The sequence below is a fragment of the Salvelinus alpinus genome, chromosome 29 (assembly GCF_045679555.1).
Source record: "Salvelinus alpinus chromosome 29, SLU_Salpinus.1, whole genome shotgun sequence".
NCBI classification, from domain to species: Eukaryota; Metazoa; Chordata; class Actinopteri; order Salmoniformes; family Salmonidae; genus Salvelinus; species Salvelinus alpinus.
The window spans coordinates 21661037-21672823 of NC_092114.1; the positions used below are offsets into that span (position 1 = coordinate 21661037).

Consider the following 11787-nt stretch of genomic DNA (forward strand, 5'->3'; position numbering starts at 1 on the left):
ATTTCCACACAGGGTTTAGAGCATTATTCAATGTCCCAGACACACATAATTAGCCAAGCAACAATGTACAGTTGAAGTCGGAAGTTTACATACACTTAGGTTGGAGTCATTAAAACTTGTTTTTCAACCACTCCTGGGCTTTAGAAGCTTCTGATAGGCTATTTGACACTATTTGAGTCAATTAGAGGTGTACCTGTGGATGTATTTCAAGGCCTACCTTCAAACTCAGTGCCTCTATGCTTGACATCATGGGAAAATCAAAAGAACTCAGCAAAGACCTTAGGAAATAAATTGTAGACCTCCAAAAGTCTGGTTCATCCTTGGAAGCAATTTCAAAACGCCTGAAGGTACCACGTTCATCTGTACAAACAATAGTACGCAAGTATAAACACCATGGGACCACGCAGCTGTCATACCGCTCAGGAAGGAGACGCGTTCTGTCTCATAGAGATGAACGTACTTTGGTGTGCGAAAAGTGTAAATCAATCCCAGAACAACAACAGAGGACCTTGTGAAGATGCTGGAGGAAACAGGTACAAAAGTATCTATATCCACAGTAAAACGAGTCCTATATTGACATGACCTGAAAGGCCGCACAGCACGGAAGCCGCCCTAAAAAAGCCAGACTATGTTTTGCAACTGCAAATGGGGACAAAGATTGTACTTTTTGGAGAAATATCCTCTGGTCTGATGAAACAAAAATAGAACTGTTTAGCCATAATGACCATCGTTATGTTTAGAGGAAAAAGGGGGAAGCTTGCAAGCCGAAGAACACCATCCCAATCCTGAAGCACGGGAGTGGCAGCATCATGTTGTGGGGGTGCTTTGCTGCAAGAGGGACTGGTGCACTTCACAAAATAGATTATATCATGAGGCAGGAAAATTATGTGGATATATTGAAGCAACATCTCAAGACATCAGTCAGGAAGTTAAAGCTTGGTCGCAAATGGGTCTTCCAAATGGACAACGACCCCAAGCATACTTCCAAAGTTGTGGCAAAATCGCTTAAGGACAACAAAGTCAAGGTATTGGAGTGGCCATCACAAAGTCCTGACCTCAATCTTCTAGAAAATGTGTGGGCAGAACTGAAAAAGCGTGTGCGAGCAAGGAGGCCTACAAACCTGACTCAGTTACATCAGCTCTGTCAGGAGGAATGGGCCAAAATTCACCCAACTTATTGTAGGAAGCTTGTGGAAGTCTACCCGAAACGTATGACTCAAGTTAAATAATTTAAAGGCAATGCTACCAAATACTAATTGAGTGTATGTAAACTTCTGACCCACTGAGAATGCGATGAAATTTTTTTTAGCTGAAATAAATCACTCTACTATTATTCTGACATTTCACATTCTTAAAATAAAGTGGTGATCCCAACTGACCTAAAACAGGGAATTTTTACTAGGATTAAATGCCAGGAATTGTGAAAAACTGTATTTGGCTAAGGTGTATGTAAACTTCCAAATTCAACTGTAGATGATCAGAAGGAACTGGTGTGGCTACATATGAATGATGTCATGTTAAGCTAACTATGGAGTGTCCATTTCTCTTGGACTGAATGAAGAAAGGCAGTAGTCCAAATTAGACTGTAGTATATCATATTGGCACAGCCAAAACATGACACTAAATAACAGGAGATGTTAAGAGAATGTCATGCTCCTATGAGATCAGAAGTCAATCAAAACGACTGTGAAAAAACTCTACTTATTCACAAACAGCAAACGAACGTTACTACTTCATCCATCTTGAGGCGAAGCTGTACACGTGGGAAGGCAAATATCAAGGCCAACATCTTCCCCCCTCTGTCCTGGATTGGTTGTATGTTTAATGTGGCAGTTCCAAAGCTAACAGTCAATACGAGGGGCTCCAGTCCATGCTGTGAGCTTGTAACCGATCCACCGACCACGGCCATTTATCCTCTCACCACCGAGGATCTGTCCCAGCTGATAGAACATCACAGTGGGTGAGCTACAGGTATGGCTGATAATTCAATTTGGAAAGGTGGGAGGGAACACGTCGCCCGTATTCATTCCAGAAACAACTTCCCTTTATTGAGTGGTGACATTAATTACTGATACATCATGGTGACAGGTTCACTACGTCAGCTGTGGTGGCCCTCAGTAGGTGTTTCAGTCTGCATCCCAAATAGCACCCTATTCCCTATATAGTGCAGTACTTTGCTTTGACCAGGGTCCTGGTAGTGCACACTATATAGGGAATAGGGTGCCATTTGGGACACATAGGCAGCGTTGCAGCAGCCAGCCACGGACCGTTTCATTATTTTTCCAATGACAATCAGCCTGGCGGTCATGCGGGGCACCGGGTAGAACGTGTTGGGTCCCAGGACACAACGCCAGTCTGACAAACGAAGATCAGCATGTAAATCTCTCCTCTTAAGGCTTTGGTATACGCACACACAAACAGAGACGCACACCCACACACCGAACACACACACACGCTCTCTCTCGCTCACACTCACCAAACACACAGACTAAACATGCATACTAAACACGCACACCGTTTACATCATATAAAAAGGTCAAGCTGGTGCAGAGTGAGGTCACCTTCACTTAGAGGGCAGTACAGTAGATGAAAGCCAATCACACTCACTCTCGATGTGATGGCCGTGCCCCTCTTACAACTAAATGGAATATATCCTTTCACCTCGCAGAACAGCGGGATATGCTTAGCTACGGTTTGGAAGCTGGAAGGGTACGTCTCTAACGGTACCATAATCCCAATATATTGCACAACTTTTGACCACATAGTGCACTATACAGGGAATAGTGTGCCATTTGTGACTGTCGTCAACGATTTAGGGGATAAGGGCATCACTGTGGTCCTACTCGTCACCGTCCATTTGGTTAATCAAGCTAATGTACTGAAGGGGAAATTGAACCCCCTTTCCACTGAGAAAGAACAAGTTCTGGATTTGATCCAAAGCTACTGTTTAGTCTTTGAAAAGGCAAAGAAATACAATTTACCAAATGAAAACGACTCGGTGAGCTACCTTGAAACCAACAGTCCCCTGGAAGAGAGTAACTCTACTCAACGTGAAACCTGAAACTTTATCGCTATGGAAACAGAGCGAACCAGTTGTGTTTACTAAGCTTGGATACCTAAGGAATGTGACATCAGTGATGACACAAGCTGGAGTTGTCTAGTTAATCCCAACATAAACCCGTCTTGGACTGCCTCTGTGGTTTCAAATTATCTAGCTACTTGCTCTCTCTGGCTTATAGTTACAGTTGAAGTCGGAAGTTTATATACACCTTAGCCAAATACATTTAAACTCAGCATTTCACAAATCCTTACATTTAATCCTAGTAAAAATTCCCTGTCTTAGGTCAGTTAGGATCACCACTTTATTTTAAGAATGTGAAATGTCAGAATAATAGTAGAGAGAATGGTTTATTTCAGCTTTTATTTATTTAATCACATTCCTAGTGGGTCAGAAGTTTACATACACTCAATTAGTATTCGGTAGCATTGCCTTTAAATTGTTTAACTTGGGTCAAACGTTTCGGGTAGCCTTCCACAAGCTTCCCATAATAAGTTGGGTGAATTTTGGCCCATTCCACCTGACAGAGCTGGTGTAACTGCGTCAGGTTTGTAGGCCTCCTTGCTTGCACACGCTTTTTCAGTTCCGCAAACACATTTTCTATAGGATTGAGGTCAGGGCTTTGTGATGGTCAGGGCTTTGTGACTCCAATACCTTGACTTTGTTGTCCTTAAGCCATTTTGCCACAACTTTGGAAGTATGCTTGGGGTCATTGTCCATTTGGAAGACCCATTTGCGACCAAGCTTTAACTTCCTGACTGATGTCTTGAGATGTTGCTTCAATATATCCACAATTTTCCTGCCTCATGATGCCATCTATTTTGTGAAGTGCACCAGTCCCTCCTGCAGCAAAGCACCCCCACAACATGGTGCTGCCACTAACGTGCTTCATGATTGGGATGGTGTTCTTCGGCTTGCAAGCCTCCCCCTTTGTCCTCCAAACATAACAATTATGGCCAAATAGTTCTATTTTTGTTTCATCAGACCAGAGGACATTTCTTCAAAAATGACAATCTTTGTCCCCATGTGCAGTTGCAAACCGTGGCTTTTTTTAATGGTGGTTTTGGAGCAGTGGCTTCTTCCTTGCTGAACGGCATTTCAGGTTATGTCAATATAGGACTCGTTTTGCTGTGGATATAGATATTTTTGTACCCGTTTCCTCCAGCATCTTCACAAGGTCCTTTGCTGTTGTTCTGGGATTGATTTGCACTTTTCACACCAAAGTATGTTCATCTCTAGGAGACAGAACGCGTCTCCTTCCTGAGCGGTATGACGGCTGCGTGGTCCCATGGCGTTTATACTTGGGTACTATTGTTTGTACAGATGAACGTGGTACCTTCAGGCATTTGGAAATTGCTCCCAAGGTTGAACCAGACTTGTGGACGTCTACAATTTTTTTCTGAGGTCTTGGCTGATTTCTTTTGATTTTCCCATGATGTCAAGCAAAGAGGCACAGAGTTTGAAGGTAGGCCTTGAAATACATCCACAGGTACACCTCCAATTGACTCAAATGGTGTCAATTAGCCTATCAGAAGCTTCTAAAGCCATGACATTTTCTGTAATTATCCAAGCCGTTTTAAGATACAGTCAACTTAGTGTATGTAAACTTCTGACCCACTGGAATTGTGATACAGTGAATTATAAGTTAAATAATCTGTCTGTAAACAATTACTTGCGTCATGCACAAAGTAGATGTGGAGTGATTGAAAAATGAGTTTTAATGACTCCAACCTAAGTGTATGCAAACTTCCGACTTCAACTGTATATAGAGTCAGGGCTGAAAGTACATTTAATTTGTTCTTACATATAGAATCCCTACTCATTCAATAGGATCTCTGTGAGCACGGTCGTAAAGAATTGTCATTTAACTGAAGAAAAAAAAATCATTTTATTGCGGCATAAACACAACCAGTCATGATGATTGAACCAGTCTGATTGTCAAACACTTCACTTCAAAAAGGCTCCATTACTAGGCTACTCATGCACATTCATCCACAACATACCACCAGGCTCCAAACAGCGGTAACAGTACTTTCAGCCCTGTATAGAATAGAGCTGCTGCTCCAGCAGCTACCTCCTCATAACATCTCTACCTGTGAGATGTACTGTGGGCTGTTTTGGAGACCATAGCAGTGTTGCACTTGGTAACCTTGCTTTAATTGTGACGGGGGAAATAAGAGGTTCCCAGAAAAGCAGATCAACACTACATGCATCATTCATCTGATTATCACGTAAGCAATGTGTCATCCCTCTAGGCTGTACTGAAACATCCTAAATACAAGAAATAACTCACAGAGGGGTGAGCACTGAGGGACATGAGGGTAACTCACAGAGGGGTGAGCACTGAGGGACATGAGGGTAACTCACAGAGGGGTGAGCACTGAGGGACATGGGGGTAACTCACAGAGGGGTGAGCACTGAGGGACATGGGGGTAACTCACAGAGGGGTGAGCACTGAGGGACATGAGGGTAACTCACAGAGGGGTGAGCACTGAGGGACATGGGGGTAACTCACAGAGGGGTGAGCACTGAGGGACATGAGGGTAACTCACAGAGGGGTGAGCACTGAGGGACATGAGGGTAACTCACAGAGGGGTGAGCACTGAGGGACATGGGGGTAACTCACAGAGGGGTGAGCACTGAGGGACATGGGGGTAACTCACAGAGGGGTGAGCACTGAGGGACATGGGGGTAACTCACAGAGGGGTGAGCACTGAGGGACATGAGGGTGTCTACATGGAATTAGGAAAAAGGAATCAGTCATTTCCTATTGAAGGACAATAAACAACCATCAATCAAAACGGTGCTTATACTGAAATGAACATGATCATGGAATGGAAATGAATACTCAGTGTTAAATATCAGTTTGTCTCCATCGCTTACCCTGTGGCTAATTTTAAATTATTCAACTAATCATTAGATTCTATTTTTGGACAAGAAGTCTTTGGAGAGGGCTCAGTGACTTAGCCAGCGACGTGCTTTCAGGTCTGGTCAGCTCAATGACATTCTACATGGACAGCCTGAGAGAAGGAGAGCCACTGAAGTAACACTAGAAAATAAATTCCACTTGACTATCAACACAGTGGCAATCTACCTCAACTACCCATACTATCAAGCCAATGTGGGCTGTGCAAATGTGGTGCTGCGCATTCACAACCACTTCTGTTATATGGGCGGGGTAGACAACGGGGCAGTAGCTCACCTCTTTTAGGTGCAAATGCAATACTTAGAAACCCATCAATGTCCAGGTTTAAGTCTGTGGGGCCTCATTGAAAGTCAACCCCCCCCCCCTTTGTTTTTGCTGAATCAGCTTAAATTGATTTAGCGGCTGCTGATGAAGAGCCAGGAGCATGGAGGGAACACTACTAAAGCCCTACCGCTGGTTTCTAAGAACTTCTAGAGGACGAGGGGGAGTAAACGCCTGGAGAAATACAAGGTGAACTGACCTGAGGGCAGCTGAAGAAGGGTTATTTCCATACGGGATGTTCAAGGGGCTTTAGGTGCATTAAGCATAAGGGAATCAGGGCTATAAAAGTTAGAGCAGGTAGAGGGTGGTAAATAAGGGTTTTAATGGTCGCTTGCCTGAATGAAAGGGGAGGGGACAGTGCTATGCTGCATTGAAGGGGAGGGGGTATTGGTGGGGCATGCTTACAGTACCTGTAGCGGCCTCCTCCTCTTTAGGAGTATGGTATAGGAATCAGGGCTTTAGAAATAAGAGAGGTTACCTTGGAGGAGCGATGATGAAAAAGGGCTTTTGTGGTCACTTGCCTTTATTAAAAGGGGAGGGGACAGTGCTTTGGGGTGCTGAATTAAAGGGAAGGGCAGTGTTGTAAAGTAATTAAGTAAAAATACTTGAAAGTACTACTTTAGTAGTTTTTGAAGGTATCTATACTTTATTATTTATACATTCCTAAAGAAAATAATGTACTTTTTATTCCATACATTTTCCCTGACACCCAAAAGTACTTGTTACATTTTGAATGCTTAGCAGAACAATAAAATTGTCTAATTCACAGACTTCTAAAGAGAACATTCCTAGTCATCCCTACTGCCTCTGATCTGTTGGACTCACTAAACACATGCTTCGTTTCTAAATTATGTGTGGAGTGTGTGAGTGTGCCACTTGCCATCTATAAATAAATAAATAAAATGGTGCCATCTGGTTTTCTTAAAATAAGGAATTTTAAATGATTTATACTTTTACTTTTGATACTTAAGTATATTTAAAACCAAAAACTTTCAGACTTTTACTCAAGTAGGTTTTTACTAAGTGACTTTCACTTGAGTCATTTGCTATTAATATTAAGGCATCTTTACTCAAGTATGACAATTGGGAACTTTTTCCACCACTGAGGTAGGACATATTGAGGGGACAGATATTGGTGTGTCAGGCATACCTGTGGTGGGTGGGGCCTCTTCCTTGTCGTCCTCCTCATGCCACTGCATGGTCCGGTGGTAGCTGAGCATCACCTCCCACAATGCCTTGCATAGGTCGCTCAGGCAGGGGACATAGCTGTCTTGAGTGATGTGCTGTGGACCAGACGGGAGAGACAAATGTAAAAAAAGAGAACGAGACACAGACAGACGGGACAGACAGAGAGACAGACAGACAGACAGACGGGACAGACAGAGAGACAGACAGACAGAGAGACAGACAGACAGAGAGACAGACAGACAGAGAGACAGACAGAGAGACAGACAGAGAGACAGACAGAGAGACAGACAGACAGACAGACAGACAGACAGACAGAGAGACAGACAGACAGACAGACAGACAGACAGACAGACAGACAGACAGACAGACAGACAGACAGACAGACAGACAGACAGACAGACAGACAGAGAGACAGACAGAGACAGACACAGACAGACAGAGACAGACACAGACAGACAGAGACAGACAGAGACAGACAGGAGACAGACACAGACAGACAGACAGAGACAGACAGACAGACAGAGACAGACAGACAGAGACAGAGAGAGACAGACAGAGACAGACAGAGACAGACAGACAGAGACAGAGAAAGAGAGACAGAGAAAGAGAGAGACAGAGACAGAGATTTTATTTGGATCTCTTTTAGTTCCCATTTGGACTAATCTTCCAAGAGTCCTTAAACATTAAAATACAATTTATAATACGAACACATTTTCACATATAACACACATTTACAAACATACATAATATACTAACATAATGACCCAATAAATACTCAAACTAAAAAATATTGATTCTTCATCTACTATAGTCCCACAACATTTCTATGTATTATATTTAAATCGTTTTAAAATCATGTTTAAATGTATATATTGAAAGGTTTCTGGTTTGCTCAGTTAATTTATTCAATTTCTTTATTGCTCTAAATCGAAATGTTCTTTTTTCCTGTCTGGACAACACATAGATGGTGGACAATCTATTCCTAGTATTTACGGAATGTCTGTCTCTTACCAACTGAATACCGTTGTGAATAGAACTTGGCCGTTTTAAATGACGTATATTATGAAATAAAATAAGCATGTTTTTTTCAATTATCTTGTCGATTGATGAACAACCAAGAACACTGAGCATGACTGCAACAGAAGAACCATATCTCCACCTTAAAACAATCCTTGCTGCTTTGTTCTGTGCATTCTGCAGCCTCCTAACTTCACTTGATGATGCATTTCCCCAGACCACAGAACAGTAGTTCACCTGGCTCTCTATTAATGCTTGTGTTATTTGCTGAATAATTTTTCCTGGTAAATATTTAGCTATCCTTCTGATTATGCATGCGGTTTTAATATTTTTTTTTTTTACATAGATTAGTTATTTGAGACGACCATGATAAACAGTTGTCTAGCTGCACTCCCAATAGTTTGGTTTCTGCCACTTCTTCAATTTGTACTCCTCCCATACTTAATTGTATCCCATGCTGTTTTGGCCTTTTCCTAGTGGAACAGACCAACATAACTTTGGTTTTCTTGGTGTTTAAAACAAGTTTGTTTTGGCAAACACACTCCCTGATATTCTCCAAATCTCCTTGTAAAGCTTGCTGTACCTGTTAAACCGATTGTCTTGCTGCCTAAATTGTAGTATCATCTGCAAATATAGTAGCTTGAGTTTCAGCTAAGGCATAGGGAAGGTCGTTGGTATATATTAAATAAAGGAGTGGCCCAAGGCAGCTGCCCTGCGTTATTCCACAGTTTAACACATGAGGGGAAGAAAATGAACCATTGATATAGGTGGACTGTTTCCTGTCAGTTAGATATGACTGTACCCAATTCAATGCTACCTCCTTAAAACCATAATGCATTAACTTTGTAAAAATTATTTAATGATCCACTAAATCAAATGCTGCACTGAAATCTAAAAATAGTACACCCACAAACTTGCCATTATCCATAGCATTGAGCCACTGGTCAGTCATGTCAACCAATGCAGTGGTAGTGGAATGGTTTTTGCGATAAGCATGCTGATTGGCTGTAATCAGATCATTCTTTTCCATGTACTCCCATATTTGTCTACTCACATCCCCTTTTCCAGTGACCAATTAAATACGTATCTCAGTGGAGCTGCAATCTGGGGAGCAGCACAGCGAAGATAAACATTGTCCATAAGACCATAACCTGTAGATTTACCATCAGGTAATGACTTCAATAGGTTTAACACCTCCTCCACTGACACCGTTTGCAGACTAAAAGAGCAGATCTTGTTGCTCATAATATGATCATCAATCCATTATACAATAGTTTGTTTGGAAGAATGTATGTTTACATTGTTGCTCAGTAATTACATTTTCTTTGTAAAGAAATCAGCAAAATGATTGGCAATATCAACTGGTTTTGTTATTATTCTCCCGTCAACCTCCACACTAGATGGGCATGATGAGATAGATGTACCAAGTAAGCCCTTAACTGTGTTCCATACCTTTTTAGAATCATTTTTACAATCAATAAAAGCATTGTTGTAAAATAACTTTTTTTCCCTTTCGATTCAATTTAACTGCATAATTACGTAATGTTCTATAATTCTGTTAATCAATTTATAATTTTGACTTGGCTGCTAAGACTTTGCCATATTTCTTTGAGAAAAAGCCTCACCCAGTTCATCATCAATCCATGGAGATGGACGAGCACCAACTGTACTCTTTCTTATAGGGGCATGATGGTCCATTACCTCAGTGAGCAAATCAATAAAACATTCTGTAGCGTGATTTAAATCATCCTCTAGATAAATCAGCTCCCAGGGTACAGCAGCTAAATCATTTAGAAATAGCTCATGATTAAAGGTTTTAAAATGTATTTTGACCACAATCCTAGGGGGTTTCTTTGGAACCTTGGTGTTCATGGTTATGGTCACAATATTACGGTCTGTTAAGCCCACTGGTATTGATCTGGCTTTTAAGCATTGCAATGGTATATTACAGAAGATCAGATCAATGCATGTGTCTGAACGATGACCCAACTTAATTGAAGATCTAGTAGTATCATTAACCATTTGTTTCAAACCACAGTTCTTGGCATATCTCATCAATTTTGTTCTATTCGAATTATTGTGATCCTTCCAATTTATATTAAAAATCACCCAAGATAAATACATCTCTGTTGCTATCTGTGGCCTGGTCAAACCCAGTACATAAGTCATCCATATAGGAAACCTTAGAGCTAGGAGGTCTATACACACATCCTACCAATATGGGTGCCTGGTGAGGCAGATGTACCTGAGCCCATAGTGCCTCTATTTGACATACATTAAGGTCATCCCTCCTCTTAAAAGGTATATGATTCTGAATGTACAGCGCTACACCCCCACCATTCCTATTCCTGTCCCTTCTCAGCAGACTATATCTATGATTCCTGTCCCTTCTCAGCAGACTATATCTATGATTCCTGTCCCTTCTCAGCAGACTATATCCATGAATGTTAATTTGCCCATCATTTACAGATGCATCTCAATGCGTTTCCGTCAAAGCCAAAATATGAATATTATTTATGTTGACCAAGTTAAAAACCTCATGTATTTTGCTAGGAAGACTACATACATTAACCTGAGCTATATGCAGCTCTTTCCTTATCAAGTGGAGATCAATAGAGCATGTATTCATTATAGTTGAAGTTGTCATGATACACTACAACACACAAACTCACATTTGAACATTACATTAAAATAGCCAGGGAGTTACTCTAGAGTCCTGATACAATTGCCCGTTGATATAAAGTTTATCCATCACCATGGAGACTCGTTGATTCAGGCAACGCTTTTCCTTCATGATGGGATATAGTTTTTTTCTCCTTTCATTGATCTCGGTGGGGAAGTGATCATTCATTCCAAAATCAGTGTTTCTGAGTTCTCTGCCCATGTTCTTCGTCATTTCCTTTTGCTTAAATTAGTCAAAACATGCAATAATAGCCCGTGGCCTATTTCCAGAGGCCTTACCTATTCTATGGACTCTGGAGAAAGTGGCATTACGCACAACATCAGTGGGCAGTTTTAGTTGAGTTGACATAAAGTCTCGGACTGTGTCCTCACAGCCTCTGCTGTTGTCATTCTCCGGTATCCCTGAGAATATCAGATTGTTCCGCATTGATCAACACTGTACATCAAGCGAGGTTAATTTAAGTTGTTTTGTTCTCCCTTTGCACCACCTCCACCTTGCTATGAATAGAGTCTACAGTACCTTTCAGCGCCGTGTTCTCTTTCCTTAGATCATCAATCTGACGTTGGCTGAATTCTAGACTGGCACATAATGCAT

At 41.6% G+C, this 11787-nt stretch overlaps 1 protein-coding gene across 3 annotated transcripts in view; it reads right to left on the reverse strand.

Moving 5' to 3' along the window:
• vps50 (VPS50 EARP/GARPII complex subunit) overlaps positions 1-11787 on the reverse strand; it is a 240066-nt gene that overhangs the window by 118580 nt on the left and 109699 nt on the right. For all 3 annotated transcript variants that reach the window (XM_071375172.1, XM_071375173.1, XM_071375171.1), the window contains one exon: positions 7456-7588. In XM_071375172.1, the coding sequence (XP_071231273.1) occupies positions 7456-7588 (133 nt within the window). The remainder of the gene's footprint in view (positions 1-7455; positions 7589-11787) is intronic.